Source organism: Berghia stephanieae, chromosome 6, assembly GCF_034508935.2.
Source record: "Berghia stephanieae isolate SIO BIC M18660-M18661 chromosome 6, UCSD_Bste_1.3, whole genome shotgun sequence".
Taxonomy (NCBI): domain Eukaryota; kingdom Metazoa; phylum Mollusca; class Gastropoda; order Nudibranchia; family Aeolidiidae; genus Berghia; species Berghia stephanieae.
The window spans coordinates 39,058,822-39,081,987 of record NC_088365.1 but is presented as its reverse complement, the minus strand read 5'-3'; the positions used below and the strand labels follow the sequence as shown (position 1 = coordinate 39,081,987).

The window sequence follows — 23,166 nt, the reverse complement described above, 5'->3', positions numbered from 1 at the left end:
GACCCCGACTAGGTGAGGCGTGCAATACTTGTTAACTGACATCAAAGGATTACCTGACACGACAGGCCAATTGACTCAGAACCCGCTGTCTGCATCACAAGGTGTGAAATGTGATCGCAGTCCAGCCATTGCTGTGTGTTTGTTTACATTGTCTGACCACTCAATTGCAATTCTCTACCTATGTATTGCTTTCCTTTACTGGGCCGTGAACAATAAGAAAGGATTATAGGGAGGACTCGCGTCTCATCTTTTGATTGATCTATACGGTCCGTGTCCACTCAATAGGCGACTGAACTGGCATAAACTTAAGGCAAGTCTTTCTCTCCATTAGAAAGCTGGCTCTCGAGTTGGAAAGGTCGACAGAATGTCGGGCTTGAAAACGAACATGACGAAAAACACTAAGCTGATGTTTCTTCTGCCAGCCAATGGTGTAATGAAGTTTTGAAACAACTTCTTCAGCAGTACAACTCTAATGACCTTTGAAATTCAGACGAGACATGGCTTTACTACAATCAACGCTTCACGATTACCATTCTTACAAACAATAATGTCACACTTTGTTATCGATGAAACATGAATAAAAAGAGAAATTTTAAAGAAAAAAGTCCCCCAAACACCCCCCCCCCCCTCCCAAAAAAAATTTAAAAAATAATTAAAATAGAAACCAAAAACCAAAACAAAAAACGCCTCTTCTAATCAGTCTAATGCCTTGAATATGACGGTCCCAAGCCCGTAATAATCTCGGAGGGGAAGGACATACATGAATGGTACACGAAAGCTGGTGCTTAGGTGCCAGTTTATCTTCTCCGCTTAATCGACACACTAACCTGAACTCCCAAGGGTGTGCGATTAAGTGGAGTCGACTGTACTTCAACCACCTCCACATCATCACCACTAGTAATGACAACTTCCTCTTGCTGACGGACATTCGTAGGGGCAGCCATTTTGAAATGCCACAACTTTTTCAAAATTTGACAGAATTAATCTAATATTTTCAACTTTTAATTTAAAAACTACATGTGTAAGTTCAATTGAGCCAAATATGACGTCACAAGAAAAAGGAATGAACTCATTAGGAGATTTGTCCTTTTTGATTCACCTTCGTACATACCTACCTGCCTACATACATACATACATACATACATACATACATACATACATACATACATACATACATACATACATACATACATACATACATACATACATACATACATACATGCATGCATGCATGCATGCATGCATCCAGACAGACAGACAGACAGACAGACAGACAGACAGACAGACAGACAGACAGACAGACAGACAGACAGACAGACAGACAGACAGACAGACAGACAGACAGACAGACAGACAGACAGACAGACAGACATATATATATATATAATATATACGAGGGCTCTTTCATAATTAACCGAAAAATGCGTTTTTTATGCTATCAACAAAATTCTTGCACGTGTTCATACCTTGACTCGTCCTTCATTTCTCTACGTAACAGCCAAGTCTGTCGACACACTTCTGCCAACGCCGCACCATGGAATAGATACCCTCTCGGAAGAAATTTCCGTCAAGGTTTTGTAGCCATTTTCGCACATGGTCAACAAGCTCTTCATCGACATCAAAGCGCTTTCCTGCTAGCTCACGTTTCAGTGGCCCAAAGAGGTGATAATCAGATGGTGCGAGGTCTGGACTGTGTGGTGGGTGTGGCAAAATCTCCCATCCATATTTCTCTAGCCAACCTTGCGTCACTTGTGCTGTGTGGGGTGTAGCGTTGTCGTGTTGCAAAATGACCCCGTTGGTCAACTGCCCTGGGCGCTTTCTGCGAATGGCCTCCCTAAGCTTGTCAAGAGTTTGGTAGTACCTTGCAGCATTCTCCAGGTTGTAAGGTTTCGAACAGAATAACACCACGACTGTCCCAGAAAACAGTTCCCATTATTTTCTTTGCTGACCGCATGACTTTGAATTTCTTCGCGACAGGTGAGGATGGATGTTTCCATGTCATCGAATCTTGCTTTGTTTCTGGGGTGCAATGGTGCAACCAAGTCTCATCACCGGTGATTATGTTGTCAAGAAAAGTCACATCGTACCCTAGAAAGTCTCCGCCGGTGTTGGCAGTATGCCCGTGAACCCTGCGTGAGCTCTTGCTTCTTCTCAAAAGTTCCCTGCAGATGTCCAATCTTTGTTCTTTATGATTGTCTGTCAATTGCTTAGGAACCCATCTTGCGCTGACTTTTCTGTAGCCAAGTTCATCAAATACAATTTTATGGGCAGAAGTTTCCGAAATTTCAAGACTGCTTGCGATTTCATGAAGTTTCAACCTCCTGTCTTGACGAATAAGCTCATCAACTCGCTTCACATTGTCTTCTGACGTCGCAGTTATCGAACGCCCTCTCCCTTCCCTGTCTGTCAAGTCGGAATGGCCGGCTTCAAACAAATTACACCAGTGATAGACTTGTGTACGGCTTATAACATGCTCACCATATACACTCTGAAGTTCTTTATGAATTTCGGTAGGATTCAGACTTTTGGCGTTCAAAAAACGTATGACAGCTCTGATTTCCTCCTTTGACCAAGTTTCAAGGTGGGCCGCCATCTTTAAAATCGTCTAGAAATTCATTGTGCAAAATGATGCACTTCATAATTTCTGGGAATATCCGTAAGGAAATAAGGAATATCATGTCATAATTTCTGGGAATATCCGTAAGGAAATAAGGAATATCATGTCGTTTACAGAATTAAAAAATCTCCACTGGTTGCTGAGCAATGGGAATTTTTCGGTTATTTCTGAAAGAGCCCTCGTACATATATACATATATATATATATATATATACATATATACATATATATATATATATACATATATACATATATATATATATATATATATATATATATATATATATATATATATATATATATATATATATATATATATATATATATATATATATATATATATATATATATATACATAGGATTTGACCAATGGTAAGCATCCCAGGCCTTGACGATGTGTTATGGCTTTATTGTTTGTTTGCTTGCCATGAGTCTTACTTGCAGTGCGCATCTCAAGTCACTGTAAACTGAGTAGGGGTTGCTTCCAAAAAAACCCCAATTCCTTTGATTTTGAATGACAACAGAACCTGAACTTTCAGATGGATTACAAAAGGATTTGATATAATTATGAATAAATATGTTGAGACTAGTTTGACATATATGTGTGACCGCCCATTTTTTAGGTGCCAACAATGAGAATGTTTGATGTGACTATGGAGTTAGTGTAAAAACAGATTGGTAATCTGTACAGATTTTTAAATGCAGTACAAACATGTAGATTAGGAATAAAAGATCTGCCCCCACATTGTGAAGAAATTCTCTTTACTCATCTTCATATTTCCTCAGTGCTAAACTTGAACAGCAGCAAGCATCTAAAGAGAGAGATCAGAAATATTACAAGGACCTCATTTCCAAATTACAAACAGAATTGGAGAGAACTAGACAGGTATTTTCTAGAGTATTGCTTAATCATCTTATACATTCCATGATGTTCTTTAGAAATCTCTTAAATATTAAATTATTGTCAACATCTTTTCATGCAGTAGAGTTATGATCCCAGCTGATATAATTTTTTATCTTGACTCTGAGGAAAATACTTAGAGCACGAAATAGTGCACTTAATGGCCTAAACTTTAAACAATATTACTAATACTGAATTTACTTTTTGAAATAGAATACCATTTTCAAAGGGAAAAATTGTTGCTGTTAAATAAAAGACTTATAGTATGGTGCACCCCAGCATAAGTGTAACATTTACTTGTCATACTTATATAACAAAAACTCAGTTTATGGCATTCAACTCAAATCATCCCTTGTCACATAGGACCTTACAGAACAAGATTCATCATCTAAGTCACAGACAGCTGATCTGGAATTTAAAATTACAGAATTACAGCAACAGGTGAGGTAATTATTAGAAGAGTCTGTACTAGAAGATGGGCCCTAAATGAATGTTTCTTGTTGTTTTTTATTTGTGTTTTTTTTTTTTTTTTGAATGAGGATAACTGCAATATATACCATTTTTCAGTGTTTTAGCAATACTTTCATCATGATAATATGATCAATAGCATTGAATTGATTTGGTTCAAATAAGTTTGCTTTGTACACTTCAACATCTGTTTAAAAAAAATTAAAATCCAAATCTCCAAATTATAACCATTGCAAATACTATTTCCCCCATAATGGCAATGCTTCTCTTCCATTTTCTAATACATTTTTAAAAAGAAATGTGTTTTTTGGCTTTTCATCAACCACCAGTAGAGAAGTATTCCAAAACAATTATTTTCAAATTTATTAACAAATCCTGAACTACAACACCAAATCTACAAAATCTGTAACTAAGGAATGGTGACTGTTCAAATCAGTTTGATTCAGACAAGTGAGTTCAGTTTAGCATAACAACAACATGGCCGCAATGAGATTAGCTGTTGTCTAATTTCAATTACCTCCGTTTTGTTTGGCAATAAATAGACGTGAAGAAACAGATAATATTTGTAATAAAACATTTGGATAAATTAATAAAATCAACGAAAACCACTACTGGAGAATTATCTCAAAGAATTATGAGTTAATGAAAAACAGGAAAATTAAATGGGTTTTTACATTAACTCTTTAAGATTCAACCCGACAAATACCGACAACGGCATAATATTCATGGGCGGGGTAGTCAAGACTGGCTTCAGTAAGTAAAATCCATTCGTTGTGAAGGAAATGACAAGCCTGTTACTGTCGCAGGATGTTTTCAGCTTTGAATTTTATAAATTTGCCGACAAAAAATAAAATATGTTGTAGAAATTGCGATTTGGATCCTATTTTATTTGCAGGTGAAAATCATTGTCATTGCACTTTGGTAAAAATCAGAAAATAATTACGACGTTGGTGATGAAAAATGACTTTGATAACATTTTTTGTAAACTTTAAAAAATATTATGAATAATTTATAACTCCCTTATTTGTGGGGCGATTTTGTCATTCGTGGTATCAATTTTATTGTAATAAAGAGATAGGAACTTCAGAGTTATTTATTCTGATGTGAAATTATTACTTTGTAATTTTAGCACTAAGAAAAATAGTTGGTAAATAAATTTGTTACACCTCTTTGATCTACCACCACCGTCCATTCGTGTAGAATTGTGAATCAAGCGTCTCAAAGTCTTCGACCAATCACAGGCTATCTAGCTGACTGGCCAAAACGAAGACGCTTCTCACCGTCAATGTATTATGCTATTGTTATGCAAGGAATATATAACACCTTTTGGAGTAGGCCTAAAAGCTAAAATCTAAAAGTAAAAAATACAATTCTGAGGAATTTGAAAGTCACATTGCTGAAATCAGCTTGAAAAAAAGAAGAACATTGGTCCTTATTTCAGAAAAATCGGTTGAAAACCAACGTACCATAAATTTGATTTTAAAAATTGCTTTTGTTTATTTTAGCTTTTTTTTTAGCAACTTTTTTATTTATCGGCCGATTTTCTTGATTTTTATATCATTATTTATATCTCAATGAGACGAGATCAGTGATATACTTTGTTTGTTTCAAATGTAACTAGAACATAATTTGGCTTTTTTACCTATCAACTGTGTCTGGATAATATATTCAACGCCGTGGTGATTATGACGCAACTATCCGATGACCTGTCTTCCAGTGCTTCACCGATGACTCAATGCATTGTAGACAGCTGTTGACACGTGAGCTGTCAGAGTGACTAATCGTTGAAGGGTCAAGATTCTCAATAGCCAATCGTTGATCAAAAAACTTAAGAACTCATGAGAACAAAAGTTTGAAATTTGTGATGGACCGACCTATGAAATCGCTTCTGGGCGGAGTTTAGCCATGAGTGACCATAGAAAACGAAAATGCGACTGCAGACATCAAAGGTTAGGTTAGGCTTATATCATCAAAGGATGTGTACATGATTGACATGGCCATATAGGGAACTCATTATCTACTTCCCCAAAAATAATCTGAACACGAGAGAGTTAAAACTTTTTACATTAAAACACATTCCCATACTGACTTGAAATATCAATCGAAATAATTATATTGATTATGGGTTTTATTGTTATAAACCATTTAAAATGGCCTTCACAGCGTACACAACGACAACAGTTTAGTTGAGACGGTATCCCGTTCCTGACACCTGCTGACCCGGTCACGGTGAGCGGTCAATCACCGAGAGGAATTTACCTAACGGGGATTGCAGTTTCGCTCAATTTAACAATGTTTTGTTTTATTGTATGTTAGACACCCACATTGAATGAGTTGGAATATCACTACTTGGTATAAAAGTTTATATTTTCTACTTTTACTGTGTGTCTTTTATTTTTTCATAGTATTACTAGATTTCTCAATATAAGTTATCAAAGAACGGTAACAAATTACACAAAAAATATAGTAGGTGCAACATTTCAAAAATTCGAGAAAAAAAAAACGTTGCTATGGATTTGTCTGAATTTTATGTATTATAAAGACAAGATATAAATACTTCTCCTCACAAAAAACTTATTTTTCCTCAACAAAAATGTATCCGCTACGAGCATTCAAACTCGTCAGTGTAGTTTGGGGCTGGTCTTTATCTGCATTGCGTTGATGACAAATCGCATTTTATCCATATCATTGATAATGCCGGATGCTCTTTTTTCCAATTTTGCTGTTTGGTGACAGGTCTCTGTGCCTTGTTCTCCAAGAAGTCTAAGTCCAAGCTTATATTGAGTGATGTGTGGTATGCAGTAGTACTCAAGGAAGTGTTGTTTTGGGATTATTTTGTTTGGAAAATATTTTCTGTATGTATCTGTGTAATGTTTTATTGCACTTTGAATATATTGGATTGTGTCTGCTTTGATCGATTTTGTGTGTGAAATAAAGTTGTGCACATGACTATAGGCCTTGTTTATATTGTCGAAAATTAATCCAATACTGCAAGCGTCGTCAATGATGAGTGGGTCGTGGGTGCAGTTCTTTGTTTGTTGGATAATTGTAAGTGTGAGTTGCGTGTTGACTTTTTCTTGTAAGTATTTGTGGCAGTGGTTGCCAATGAATGACTTGCTGTGGTAAGCCTGTTGTGTAATGCGGTATTCTGTCCAATTCAGAAGCAATAGGACCATCCCTGAGGGTGAGTGGCTCGTGCATGAGATTTGAAAGTCTCTCCTGCGTTTCGTAGTTTGTTGTTATATTCTACTCTGTCGATATCAAACATGCAAGTGCAACCCGTTTCAAGGTTGATTTATTTATTATTAGCGTCTTGGCAATGAGAAAATACAAAGAAGCTAATGAGTCATGTGATCAATATGCTTTATAACGTGTACTTTTTACACATAAATTATGAGTGTGTTCCTTGCTTGTCCAATGCCGTGTCAGTCCCATAGACTAAAAGAATGTCATTAGAATAATTTGAACATTTAAATGGTTTCTTGCGGGCACGTTTCTATTTCTGTGTTAAACAAATCATACCACATGTCCTACATAATGAATTCACTGCTTGGTTATGACTTGCAATTGTGTGCTCCATGCTGTAAGAGAAAATTCAAAATTGACTGAGCGATGTAATCAATGCTATAGTGAATTAATGAATAAAATGAGTTTTAAAACACTCTGTATTACTTCTCATATCCATGCATACATAATAGCGTACATAAAATTTGGAAAAAGAAAAACCAAATACTTCACCCAATTTGGTGAAAGAAAGGGGGAGCAGGAAAATTCTAACAAGCAGTTGAGCTAAGTTGAGGCCCAACACACAATGTCATTTAAAATTAAACATTAGCAAGATAATTCAATTTATGCAATTTGAAAATCAAATTAACTCATCATTGAAAAAAAAACAAACAAAAAAACAAATTAGGAATAAAACCGCAGCGAAATATTACGTTTCAAGAACAAGGCTAAAGAAGTTAATATCATGATTACCTGACCTACCGCGAAAAAATAATGAAAACTGAGGAGTAAATGAAACTTACCTCATTTCGTAGTAAAACTTGTGCCTTGTGAATCACACCAAAAAAATTTGAAATTTATAGCAACGTTTTTTTATAATCCTGAGGTAATTACAAGTCATTTTATTTAAATGTTATAGAAAAATAGGTGAATTTGAATCACGGCTTGTGGAATAAGTACTGGAGATATTGAAATAAAAATTGGACCGATGGAAAGAGGAGGTCTGCGAGAATTCTTTGCATTTTGGGTGGAATTGCATCGTCACGAAGATCGTGAGGTTAATTGGTACGGAAATCATCCATTGGTATCACCCAACGCACGTCAAATCTACGTTCTGGGAATTGATATCGGCTGACCGCTGTTGACCCCGGTTACCTGTCGGGTGAGGTTACATCGGCGCTCGGAACAGCTGGAAACTAAACGGTCAGATTTATAGTGCAGTTTAGACGCTGTGCCTTAAAAGCCTTTTATATACGATGGTATTTTATGGAATATTAATGTGGCTGGCTTTCATGAACTTCTTTCTGTTTAGTAAACGCATTTGAGACCCAAGTCTCATAACAAATAGTGTACTGTTCCATGGTCTATCAGATGTCAAAATTTAGAGATCACATTCAAAGCTGAAAACAAAGATTGGTGGGCTTTTTAAAAAGCAGATAATGTTTAAAAAATTGATACAAATAGAGTGATGTTTGTCTCTCAGACATGGGTTTAAATTATTTACAAATAAAACTACAGGTTTTCTTGCTGCTGTAAAGTTTTTAACAGCATTTTGCATTTTATTGTAATGGTATAGGAACAAAACTGAAAATGTTCCCCTTTCAATTGATACCAAATTTAGCTATTTACGCCATTTGATTCAAAGTATCAATAGTTGAATGACTCACTTTTAAAAAATAATAGAAGTTTTTTTCTTCTTACACGAAAATGATGTCTTTTGTAGTACCTAGTTAAACTTCTAAAAACAAAAACGATGTCATTCTTTAAATTTTTTTTTTTTTTTTCATTTCCCAAACCAAAATATATTTGATTTAGGACGTAAGGTGTTCAAATTAATTATGAGACAAATATGATATTATGAGCATAACCATGACAATACACCAGTTCTGTCAAAGGCTTTTAAATAAAAATGAAGCATTAACCTTATATTATGTTGTATGTTTTGTCTATTGAACTCATGCTATACATGTAATACTGTGTGTCACCTTAAACAGCTCTTTTCCACGAATTCACTATCTTAAATGCACTTCAAACTGCTTCATTTACTCCCCCCGGCAGATCGTATCAAACCAAATCTCCATTTCACACTGTCCAAATTACCTCTTTGGAGTCCTACATTACATATAACTGCCTAAAGCCTTTTACTCATTCACACTTGAGTAAAGTTTGATAATGTAAGGACACAGTGCTGGAGCCAAAGTTCTTATTGACCAATTCTATTACTGACCACTTGTTACAAGGCACCATGCCGCTGAGTCAGTGATACCACATCTATGAAAAATGGAAAATAAAATATCATATCAATTATTGAATTTCAGGTGTCAGCTTCAAGTGTTGTCAATAATCATCAAATGAAGGAACAGAGTGTTAAATTTCATGCAGAGATTGCTTCAAATAAAGAAATTATAAATTTACTTAGGAAGGAAAAGGAGGATTTGGCTGCTCAACTTCAGGTATTGCAAAGGAATGATATTTTTTAAATCCCTGAACTTACATATTAGATTTTAAAGACTTAGAATAAGAAGGTGGTTCTAGGTGTTATTTTAGATACAATAGAAGGAGATTTGTCATTTTGAACACATAATTGTATACATGAATAATAGACCTATAAGTTCTCAGTTATTTGACTGAAATCAGCCAATTCATCAAATTGACCATTGACTTGAGGTCTTTCGTTTTTTATGTCATCCAACTTCGCAGCTTCATTCCTCCTATTCTTGTGGTGAGGATTCTCTCTGTCAAATTTAAAAAAAAAAGAAAACAAATGAAACCATTAATGTAGCAATATGAATGTATACACCACAAGGCTTACAACCGTGATCGGGAATGTTTCACAATATTACTCTTAGCACGTGTTATTGAGGAATAACTTAAGCATCGCTTAATTGGAACAACACTGTTATGCAGAAATTGTTTCAATCAACCCTTTGGCACTTGAATAGTTTCACAAAATCCTATCTAATTTCCTTGCAGCAAGGGGCACAACTCTGTGATATATGTTTTAAAAAATTATATGTGAAATAATGACTCATGCTATTTTGATGAAAATAAAACGAGGGGTGGCGCAAAAGCCTTAACGATGGTTTCGTTGATTTCACAGGAGAGCAAATTAAAACTTTGCGGATGGGATTTACAAAGTTAGCCAAGGGCAATCGTGATGATTTTTATACCAATAAAACCGCGATTATATCGTCTGCTTGATTGTCAGGATGCCAGTCACTTTTAAATTGTCATTTTAAATAAAACCAAGCGTTTTACGTAGCTACTCTCATTACGGCTTTTGTACAGGGTCTTTTTTTTCAAAAATGTGAGTCTTGCTATGCCAGTTTACAGCATATCATGTTACTTGCATAGAGCATGCCACCAATCCCGTTCACAGGTGGAGGGTTGGCAGCCCAAAAGACGCAGCCGGAAATAAGACAGAGCTATCAAGAGGAATTACCCTGAACACATTCTGCTCAAAAGCTGTAACTAGTGATATGATGCAATAACAACCACAACTGTGCATAATTCTGGCCTGCCACAACACAGCAACTTGCGATACAGTGTTTGGGCAAGAGTGAACGACTGTGTTTAAAGAGTACGAAATAACACCGTAACATTGAGAATATAAAAGAAATAATAGATCTCTGAAACACATTTTTGATAAAAACCATTACAATAAATATTTATTCTGATGCAAATAATCTTAATTTGTCCAAAAAGGGACTCCATTTCCTCTTTAGTCTCGAGTGTCCCTGCTGTGCTTATAGGTTTTGAACGTGATATGTACAGTCAATGAAATAATTTTTAAAAAAAACTTTACAATGAATTAAGTTATATAGATTGTAATATTTTGGACAAAAATGAGAGTAACTGATTCAAAAATCCTTTAAGGAATGGTTCGGATTACACTTCTTTTATTACATGCTAATACAATGACAAACAAAATTAAACTGCTATTTCGATGTGCTTTGACACTAAATTTAATGATGATTTGATTTTTGCTGATGAGGGATTTATGTCCATAAACACGTTTGTTCCATAATGTTAATTTTGAAGCTGTAATATTTATTTTTCCTCATTGCTCTTTTTTCATGTTTAAAAACTAAAACAACCAAATTGAATCTATAAAGTAGCCGTCACTCAGGGAACAAATTTAGATCTGTCAAATACACATTTGAGTATTGATGTATATATTTTAACTTCACAGCCAAATCATAGCCATGACATAATATTCCTTTTATTTACTATTATCTGTTAACATTTTTAATACGACTTATGGAAATAAATATTACCTCTAATCATTCAAATCAAAATTATTTCCATTGATAGTTGCATCACTCATGACATTTGAAATCATTTATTAACAGGATTTATATTGATGATTATTTCCTACCAGAATTTAAAAGTAATGACAAAAATAGCACAAACACAGGATAATTTAATACAGTAGTTGGAACGTGGAAACAAACTATTCATTTGGGCAGTTATATATAAGTGGGTCAAAATTTGCATCCCTTCTAATGCAATGCACGCATACTGAAATCATGTCAGACTAGTCCTGTGCCAGCATTCCTATCGCGTAATGGTTTGTTTAATTTTCCCCAGTGGTCAAGTACGAGGGTGAGTCAAAAAGTAATGGGACTCTGCTTATTACTTTAAAACAAATTGAATCAATACCATACATCATACCTCAAATTAAAGCGTGGCATTAGCCAAGTAGAATGCTACTTCTCAACATAATCTCCGCCTCTCTAGATAGCCACAGTCCATCTTTTTGTAAGGCCATGTATTCCCTCCTGTTAAAACTGAGTTGACTGAACTTTCAGCCAATTTTTCTCAACTGTCTTGGCTTCTTCATCATTTTCAAAGCAATGTCCCCTCACCTCATTGCTTCACATTCCTTCAGTGGACCAAAAACATGGAAGCCTGAAAGTGTCAAGTCTGGTGAATACAGAGGGTGAGACAGAGTTGTCCCTTTTCCTGACACTTGGGTGTGGAAGGACATTTTCATGAAGAAACAGTACTCTCTCCCATCACCAAATCTGGTCTAACTCGACGAATTCTTGCTTTCAGTCGCTTCAAGGTTTATTTGTATCTGCTATCTCATCAAGAGAAGTTCTTCTATCAGATCTGATCAATGCTTCTGTCTTTATATGATTCATTGAATTGACACTGCATGGACGACGACTATCACAAGATTTGTCAGATAAAGACAAGGTTGAGGGGGTTTCAGGTTAGGTGTTGGATTGTGTCTCATTTTCTTCTAAATGACGAGATATAAGTTCAACCCACCTAAAAACACTATAAAGTACCTGAGTTTTATCCTTTCCTATGGTGTTTAAAAATGTTACTCGAGGTTTCTTCGAAAACAAAAAATTCAATGACAACTTCTTGTCACTGACTCACTTTCATGGGGGGCAGACATTTTGAACTGTCATAAATTAATATTTTCAGCTCGTTGTTTGAAGAATACATGTGTAAGTTCAATTGAGCCAAATATGACATCACATGAAAAAGAAATGAACTCAGTAGGACATTTGTATAAATTACTTTTTGACTCACCCTCATAAATCAGGTGTTACACAAACATCCCCTGCTGGCTAGCGATGTACGATCGAAATATCGCTCTGAGACCAAAATATGACACTGTGAACTGTGATCTAAGTACTATTGTAACAAATTGAAAACGAAATGAATATGTTTATGTTGTGTATATCGCACGTGTGAAAGAAAGAAAGAGAGAGAGAGAGAGAGAGAGAGAGAGAGAGAGAGAGAGAGAGAGAGAGAAAAATAAGTAGGAGTGAAATATCTGTTCAATCTTAGTTATCGTTTAACATTATAACAAGTGTAACTAAATGACAAATTGCCATATTTATGGACAATAAAGATCTATTATTATTATTATTATTATTATTATTATTATTGTTTAGAATATATACCTATAAATTCAAATTAGAGACCATAAGGATAATATATTTTACTTCATAAAATTTATATTTATGTGTGTGTGTGTGTGTGTGTGTGTGTGTGTTTGTGTGTGTGTGTGTGTATATGAATTGTTGCCATTAATTCTTAATTCTATATTTATACATTTTTATGCATATACATATAAATTCAAACAAGAGGTCATGAGATCTAAGATATTTCACTTCATAAAATTAATATACATATACATTGTTGCCATAAATTCTTAACTCTATATTTATACATTTTCATGCATGCCATGTCTGTAAACAAATTTCCATTTTATTTGGATGAATAAAATATATTGTGTTATTATTACCATCCATCGTCATGAGGAAGATCTCTTTGGAAATGTGAGAGAGACAACGAATAAGTTCACCATTTCTTCCTCTATAGTTTGACGTCGGCTGAATAATGGTGGATTGAAGTGCTGTTGACTCTATATCAGAACTCTTCTGACTGAAGAATATGCCAATAGCCGACTGACATGGGATATGAATCACAATTGTTGATACCAGCTTCAATTGGACAGAGTGTTGTTCACAGACGAGAGTCCTTTCAAACTGTCATTTGCTGATGGGAGAGTATGGATCTGGCGGAGAGAGGGGGAGTGCTTTACTCGCATCAATGAAGTTCAACAATGTGAAGGAGGAATTTTTCATGGTTTAGGCAGGCATCAGCTCCAACCATTGAATGGAACTTGTCTTTGTCAACAGTAGAATAACGGCACTAGTCTACATTGACATAATTCTGAGACCGTACAGACAACACAAGACCTCATGTGGTGAGGTTGACGATGGACTTATTCGAGGAGTACACATCAAAACTATAAATTGGCCTGCCTTGTCACCTGACATATCTCCAATTGAGCACATGTGGGACGAATTGGGGAGACTTGTCTATAGAGGAATTGTAGTTCGAAATATCTAGCAACTGAGACAAGCGCTGAGAGAAGAGTATGCAACAACAAATTGCTGCACTCACATACACTACGTGACACCGGATACAAGCATGCATAGAGTCAGCTGGTGTTCACACAAGATACTAAATTAAAAGGTTAGAAAACAAGTCGGGTTTGGCTTTTTCTTATACATTTGTTTGCTTTCAAATTTCGTCATCAAATTTATAGGGTCATTTTTTCGACCCTCAGTTTATTTCTTTGGCTGTTTCATCCACAATAGTTTTTCCGATTTCTAAGGTGTTTCCCATTGTTACAAAGGTTTCTACCTTTTATTCGATAATTTGAGCCGCTCATTTTTTTTTTGGGAATAAACCATTATCAAGTGGCAACTTAATTGTGACCCACAGTATATACTCCTTTAAAGCACCCTCACTGAAAGGACTCTGCTTATAAGTATGCTCAATCCTCTCAGAGAGACACCTCACTATTTCAACCTTAATACATGTCTATCATAAAAACCTTAAGTGATAAAAAGAGCAGACTTAGCAACTCATTGAAACCCTACCGGAGGGGGCAGAGTTAGGTACAGACACATTCTCCTCTTGCAGTGACGTTGATATGATGCTAGACATGGGGTAAGGGAAGGTAGGGCTTAGACTGTCACAAGATGTGTTATAATTAATCATCAATCAAGACAGTCATTTTGGTGAAACGGTTTGTTTACAAAGATGTTAAGTATGCTTACGATGTGAGGTATCAGAGCTGAGAATCTTCCGCCTAAAGGGGATTTCCTACAAAATGTTGCTGGGTGGGGTTCCTGACGTCCCATAGTGGGCAGGGAGGTACTTACTGTGTCTTCTATCCCCCTATATCTGTTTTCCAACTTGCTTTCTGTCTTTGTCTTGGAATGAGCTTACTTGGTTTTGTCCTGGTCCTGGCCAGATGCCCTGGCTGAGAGGGAAACAGTCAAATGTATTGTTAGTTTTGGGAGATGATATTTTTTTCCTTGTAAATCATCTCTCTTATATATTATTATATTTGTTATTTTGAATGTATAATGTAAACATTTGAGTGTATTCCTCTTTGTTGGATCTTCTGCTTGTGCCCGGATGAAACATAGGTGATCTCAAACTAAGTACATTGATGGTATGCTCTTGGAATCTACATCTGATCCCTATTTGTTCCCAGTTCCCCTTTGTCTTACTTTCTCTTGGATGCTTTAATTGTAATTCTAGAACTTTTTACTATCCCATTTTCTTCCTTTTTACTGGCACTGATATAATTTAAATATGTTGCAAGCGCTGTAAAATCCTTAAAAACAAAAACAACAAACAAAATATTGGTTTATCTCTGCTGATCACGATCACAATTCTGCCTATTAAAAAGACTCACCACAACCACTAGATCAACATTCCTACCACCACCAGTACTACAACCACTACCACATCATCATCCCTCCCACCACCTTACAACAACCATCACATCATCATTCCCTACCTCCCATAGTAGGCAGGGAGGTACTTATTGTGTCTTCTATCCCCCTATATCTGTTTTCCAACTTGCATTCTGTTTTTTGTCTTGGAATGAGATTGCTTGGTTTTGTCCTGGCCCTGGTCGGGGTCCTGGCTGAGAGGGAAACAGTCAGATGCATAGTTATTGTTTTGGGAGATGATATTTTTTTCCTTGTAAATCATCTCTCTGTTATGTATTATTATATTTGTTATAATTTATACTGTAGTCATTTGAGTGTATTCCTCTTAGTGGGGGCCGTGCTTGTGTCCAGATGAGACTTATTGGTGATCTCAAACTAAGTACATTGATGGTATGCTCTTGGATTCTACATCTGATCCCTATTTGTTCCCAGTTCCCCTTTGTCTTACGTTCTCTTGGGTGCTTTAATTGTAATTCTAGAACTTTTTACTATCCCATTTTCTTCCTTTTTACTGGCGCTGATATAACCTAAATGTGTTGCAAGCCCCGTAAAACCCTTAAAAACAAAAACAAAACAAACATCATCATTCCTATCACCACTACTACAACAACCACCAACACATCACACTACCACATCATGATCCCTGCAACACTACTGCTACAACCACCACCACATCATCATCCCTACCACCCCTACTATACAAACACCACCACATCATCATCCCTATCACAGCTACTACAACCACCATAACATCATCATCCCTACCACCCCTACTATACAAACACCACCACATCATCATCCCCACCACATTACTACAATCACAACTACATCTTCATCCCTACCACAACTACTACAACCACCACCACATCATCATCCCTACCCCAACTACTACAACCACCACCACATAATCATCCCTACCACCACTACTACTAGAACCACCACCACATCATCATCCCTACTACCACTACTACTACAACCACCACCACATCATCCCTACCACCACTACTACTACAAGCACCACCACATCATCATCCCTACCACCACTACTACTACAACCACTACCACATCATCACTACCACCACAACTACCACCACATCATCATCCTTACCACCACCACTACTACTACAGCTACCACCACATCATCATCCCTACCACCACCACTACCACTACCACCACTACCACATCATTATCGCTACTACCAATACAACAACAACCACCACATCACCATCCCTACCACCACTACTACTACAACCACCACCACAACATCCCTACCACCACTACTACTACAAGCACCACCACATCATCATGCCTACCACCACTACGACTACAACCACTAACGAAAGAGTGAAAATGGAAAGGCTTCGTATGGGAACAAAACAGACAATGGACGTTTCGGGTACAAACCCTTCGTCAGCACAACAATACACAAATAAACGTGGAAAACAAATAAAATATAATGGAAAATAACTTGTGTCGTCTGTACTCAATGGTGGTTGCAGTATGAATGAAATGTTAGCGTGGCGTGGGTAGAGGATAGTGTGCCCCAGGGGGGTGATCTAATTGATAAGCAGAGGTCAGCGTCAGGGAACAGAACTTTCCAGACTATAATGGAAGATAAAAGACATATTGGTAGTAGTAGTAGTAGTAGTAGTAGTAGTAGTAGTAGTAGTAGTAAGTAGTAGTAGTAGTTGTAGTAGTTGTAGTAGTAGTAGTAGTAGTAGTAGTAGTAGTAGTAGTAGTAGTAGTAGTAGTAGTAGTAGTAGTAGTAGAACGCTGTAGTGGAACAGTAGGGGGGGGGGGGTTTGGAGGGGGCGAGGTGAAAGGGTCACGGCGGAGGTGGGGGGGGGGGGGGTTTGTTGGATGAGCGAAGGTCGAATCTTCGCGAAGGAACGATGCGATAGTAAAGTGGAATACACCAATAAATAGATAGATGGATAGGCAGATAGATAGGTAGATGGTCAGAAAAGAGGAGGGAGAGAAGAGAGAGAGAGAGAGAGAGAGAGGAGAGAGAGAGAGAGAGAGAGAGAGAGAGAGAGAGAGAGAGAGAGAGAGAAAATTAATAAAAGAAAAAAATTTTTAAAATAAAAATTATTAAAAAAAAATTATTAAAAAAAAAAAAAAAAAAAAAAAAAAGGGTGGGGGGGGGGGGGGACGGGGGGGGGGGGGGGGGTTGGTTTGAGGCGGACGGTAGAGAGGGGGAATCAGAGAGAGAGAGAGGGGGGGGAGAGAGAGGAGGGGGGGACAAAGAAAGAAAGAAAGAAAGAAAGAGAGAGAGAGGAGAGAGAGAGAGAGAGAGAGAGAGAGAGAGAGAGAGAGAGAGAGAGAGAGAGAGGAGAGAGAGAGAGGAGAGAGAGAAAGGGTGGAGGGGAGTGAGAGAGGGCGAGTAAACAGCCGAGTGATAGCTGGGTCTATATGTATATTAATGGATGAAAAAGTGGATGATTGGACACAATGAGAGAGAGCTAGGAAGGTAGATGACTATGAATCGGTGGATAATCAGTAGATAGATTGCTAGCTAGCTAGCTAGAGAGATAGATAGATAGATAGATAGATAGATAGATAGATAGATAGATAGATAGATAGATAGATAGATAGATAGATAGATAGATAGGTAGGTAGGTAGAGTTGTACTTTTAGTAGTATGAACAGTAGTAGTAGTAGTCGTAGTAGTAGTAGTGGTAGTAGTAGTAGTAGTAGTAGTAGTAGTAGTAGTAGTAGTAGTGGTAGTAGTAGTAGTAGTAGTAGTAGTAGTAGTAGTAGCAGTAGTAGTAGTAGTAGTAGTAGTAGCAGTAGTAGTAATAGTAGTAGTAGTAGTAGTAGTAGTAGTAGTAGTAGTAGTAGTAGAAGTAGTAGAAGTAGTAGTAGTAGCAGCAGCAGTAGCTGTAGTGGCAGAAGTGAGAGCAGCAGTGGTGATGAATATGGGTGACGTTGACATCTAGTGGTGGTCAATCCTGGTGTTGAGTCCGCTGGAGTCAGCGTTCCCAACAACTTGATCAGGTGAGTTTCCCTACGTCGACGGGCGGAAGTGTCCGAATGGCAAAAACTGAGCACACACACACGCACACACTGTACATCGCAGTGGTCTGGCAGATTGAAGTGTCTGGCCACTGCTGTGTCTGCACAGTTCGATATGTCACGCAAGTGCTGCACGAATCTGTCACCCAGCCTCTTTCCGGTCTCACCAACGTAAGCAATCCCACACAGGGAGCACGTAATCGCATAGACTAGATTACGGTCAGTGCAAGTAAACGGCCGCCTGATGTCCCAAATCTTGTCTGGAAAGCTGACTCTGTCATACTCCCACAGGTGCCCACAAGTCTTGCATCGGGGTCGCATACACGATCTGGCTTTAGGTCCATCCCTAGGTATGGGTTCCAGGCGGCTTCTGACAAGGAGATCCCTCAGGTTACGATCCCGTCGATATGCTACCAACGGGGGTTCTGAGAAAACTCTGTGGGTGTCTTCGCCCGCCTGGAGGATCCCATAGTTCTGCAATAGGATGTTCCTCACTTGATCGGCATGGGGGTGATGCGTGAGGACTAAAATGGGACGCTGTGTCTCCTGCTTCCTGGCATTGCGAGGCCTCATTGCTGCTTCTCTCGACACGAGGCTGGCTTTCCGGACAGCCTTAAGCAAAACCCTTTCGGGATATTCCCGTGCTCTAAAAAAATCGAGCATGCGATCACGTTGAAGCGCAAATTCATCATCTTCCAGACAGAGTCTCCGTAAGCGGAGTATCTGACTGAATGGGATGGAGTCTTTGCACTTCACCGGATGGGATGACCGATAGAGCAGGTAGCTGTGACTGTCCGTTTCCTTGTAGTGTACAGTGGTCCGTACTCCCGTGCTGGTCAATACAGCCTTGATGTCCAAAAAGTTCACCTCAGAGGTTGAAATCTCATAAGTGTACTCTATGGACGGGTGGAAGGAGTCCATCGCTAGGATGAACCCTTTCAACTGGCTGTGGGTCAATGACGTAATGCCGAAACAGTCGTCAATGTACCTTTTGAACAGCTCGGGGGCAGGTCCACTGTACTGATGGAAGAAGGTTTCCTCAAGGTAGCCCATGAAGAGGTTAGCATATGAGGGACCCATCTTGGTGCCCATCGCAACACCTGAGATCTGATGGAAAAATACATCATTGAACTCAAAAGTGTTGAGTGTGAGCACAAGTTCGGTGAGCCTCACAATGCTGTTGCTGGAAATCCCTGGTAATGGATGGCGGTCGACGAAATGCCTGATGGCACGCAGTCCGTCAGGATGCGGTATGGATGTGTACAGTGCCTTCACATCCATGGTGAAAATTAGCCGTGGACGTTCATCCTGGAATCGAATTTCGTCAATGACACCAAGAGCATGGTTAGTGTCCTTGATATACGATGGCAGGGTGGGAACTATACGTTGAAATACCGCATCGAGGAACTGCGATACCTTCTCAGTGGGGCACGAGATAGCCGACACAATCGGCCTTCCAGGTGGAGTGTCAGACAATACCCGGATCTTGTGTATCTTAGGGAGCATGTAAAAACATGGATTACCTAGGTCGCTGGGGTCGTGTTTAAGGACCTCTGCTCTACTAGGTAATTCTCCCTGCGATATCAAAGACTGGATTGTCTGGTGGACTCTGGTGTTGTTAGCAAGTGTTGGGTCCGAAGTCACTTTCTCATAAAATATCTGGTCACTCAATTGCCTGTGGCCCTCAGCTCTATAGAGCTCAGCGTCCCAAACAACTACGGCCCCTCCTTTATCAGCCGCTTTGATCACTATATCACGACGTGATCTAAGTGATCGTACGGCAGCCCATTCAAGACGGGTGAAGTTAGACCTCTGGATAGGTGTGGGTCGTAGTGCCTCTATCTGTCTTGAATGGGCTGCCGTACGATCACTTAGATCACGTCGTGATATAGTGATCAAAGCGGCTGATAAAGGAGGGGCCGTAGTTGTTTGGGACGCTGAGCTCTATAGAGCTGAGGGCCACAGGCAATTGAGTGACCAGATATTTTATGAGAAAGTGACTTCGGACCCAACACTTGCTAACAACACCAGAGTCCACCAGACAATCCAGTCTTTGATATCGCAGGGAGAATTACCTAGTAGAGCAGAGGTCCTTAAACACGACCCCAGCGACCTAGGTAATCCATGTTTTTACATGCTCCCTAAGATACACAAGATCCGGGTATTGTCTGACACTCCACCTGGAAGGCCGATTGTGTCGGCTATCTCGTGCCCCACTGAGAAGGTATCGCAGTTCCTCGATGCGGTATTTCAACGTATAGTTCCCACCCTGCCATCGTATATCAAGGACACTAACCATGCTCTTGGTGTCATTGACGAAATTCGATTCCAGGATGAACGTCCACGGCTAATTTTCACCATGGATGTGAAGGCACTGTACACATCCATACCGCATCCTGACGGACTGCGTGCCATCAGGCATTTCGTCGACCGCCATCCATTACCAGGGATTTCCAGCAACAGCATTGTGAGGCTCACCGAACTTGTGCTCACACTCAACACTTTTGAGTTCAATGATGTATTTTTCCATCAGATCTCAGGTGTTGCGATGGGCACCAAGATGGGTCCCTCATATGCTAACCTCTTCATGGGCTACCTTGAGGAAACCTTCTTCCATCAGTACAGTGGACCTGCCCCCGAGCTGTTCAAAAGGTACATTGACGACTGTTTCGGCATTACGTCATTGACCCACAGCCAGTTGAAAGGGTTCATCCTAGCGATGGACTCCTTCCACCCGTCCATAGAGTACACTTATGAGATTTCAACCTCTGAGGTGAACTTTTTGGACATCAAGGCTGTATTGACCAGCACGGGAGTACGGACCACTGTACACTACAAGGAAACGGACAGTCACAGCTACCTGCTCTATCGGTCATCCCATCCGGTGAAGTGCAAAGACTCCATCCCATTCAGTCAGATACTCCGCTTACGGAGACTCTGTCTGGAAGATGATGAATTTGCGCTTCAACGTGATCGCATGCTCGATTTTTTTAGGGCACGGGAATATCCCGAAAGGGTTTTGCTTAAGGCTGTCCGGAAAGCCAGCCTCGTGTCGAGAGAAGCAGCAATGAGGCCTCGCAATGCCAGGAAGCAGGAGACACAGCGTCCCATTTTAGTCCTCACGCATCACCCCCATGCCGATCAAGTGAGGAACATCCTATTGCAGAACTATGGGATCCTCCAGGCGGGCGAAGACACCCACAGAGTTTTCTCAGAACCCCCGTTGGTAGCATATCGACGGGATCGTAACCTGAGGGATCTCCTTGTCAGAAGCCGCCTGGAACCCATACCTAGGGATGGACCTAAAGCCAGATCGTGTATGCGACCCCGATGCAAGACTTGTGGGCACCTGTGGGAGTATGACAGAGTCAGCTTTCCAGACAAGATTTGGGACATCAGGCGGCCGTTTACTTGCACTGACCGTAATCTAGTCTATGCGATTACGTGCTCCCTGTGTGGGATTGCTTACGTTGGTGAGACCGGAAAGAGGCTGGGTGACAGATTCGTGCAGCACTTGCGTGACATATCGAACTGTGCAGACACAGCAGTGGCCAGACACTTCAATCTGCCAGACCACTGCGATGTACAGTGTGTGCGTGTGTGTGTGCTCAGTTTTTGCCATTCGGACACTTCCGCCCGTCGACGTAGGGAAACTCACCTGATCAAGTTGTTGGGAACGCTGACTCCACGCGGACTCAACACCAGGATTGACCACCACTAGATGTCAACGTCACCCATATTCATCACCACTGCTGCTCTCACTTCTGCCACTACAGCTACTGCTGCTGCTACTACTACTACTTCTACTACTTCTACTACTACTACTACTACTACTACTACTACTACTACTACTACTACTACTACTACTATTACTACTACTGCTACTACTACTACTACTACTACTACTGCTACTACTACTACTACTACTACTACTACTACTACTACTACTACACTACTACTACTACTACTACTACTACTACTACTACTACTACTACTACTACTACTACCACTACTACTACTACGACTACTACTACTACTGTTCATACTACTAAAAGTACAACTCTACCTACCTACCTATCTATCTATCTATCTATCTATCTATCTATCTATCTATCTATCTATCTATCTATCTATCTATCTATCTATCTATCTCTCTAGCTAGCTAGCTAGCAATCTATCTACTGATTATCCACCGATTCATAGTCATCTACCTTCCTAGCTCTCTCTCATTGTGTCCAATCATCCACTTTTTCATCCATTAATATACATATAGACCCAGCTATCACTCGGCTGTTTACTCGCCCTCTCTCACCTCCCCTCCACCCTTTCTCTCTCTCTCTCTCTCTCTCTCTCTCTCTCTCTCTCTCTCTCTCTCTCCTCTCTCTCTCTCTCTCTCTCTCTCTCTCTCTCTCTCTCTCTTTCTTTCTTTCTTTCTTTCTTTGTCCCCCCTCCCTCTTTCTCCCTCCCCCCCTCTCTCTCTCTCTCTGATTCCCCCTCTTACCGGTCCGCCTCAAACCAACCCCGTCCCCCCCCCCCCCCCCCCTTTTTTTTTTTTTTTTTTTTTTTTTTTTTTTTTTTTTTTTTTTTTTAATAATTTTTTTTTTAATAATTTTTATTTTAAAAATTTTTTTCTTTTATTAATTTCCTCTCTCTCTCTC

The 23,166-nt window shown here is 39.1% G+C and overlaps 1 protein-coding gene across 3 annotated transcripts in view; it reads left to right on the top strand.

The window, feature by feature from the left end:
• Positions 1-23,166, top strand: part of LOC144975007 (GRIP1-associated protein 1-like) — a 210,945-nt gene that overhangs the window by 90,292 nt on the left and 97,487 nt on the right. For all 3 annotated transcript variants that reach the window (XM_078918652.1, XM_078918654.1, XM_078918651.1), the window contains exons 14-16: positions 3,404-3,503; positions 3,882-3,959; positions 9,530-9,664. In XM_078918652.1, the coding sequence (XP_078774778.1) occupies positions 3,404-3,503; positions 3,882-3,959; positions 9,530-9,664 (313 nt within the window). The remainder of the gene's footprint in view (positions 1-3,403; positions 3,504-3,881; positions 3,960-9,529; positions 9,665-23,166) is intronic.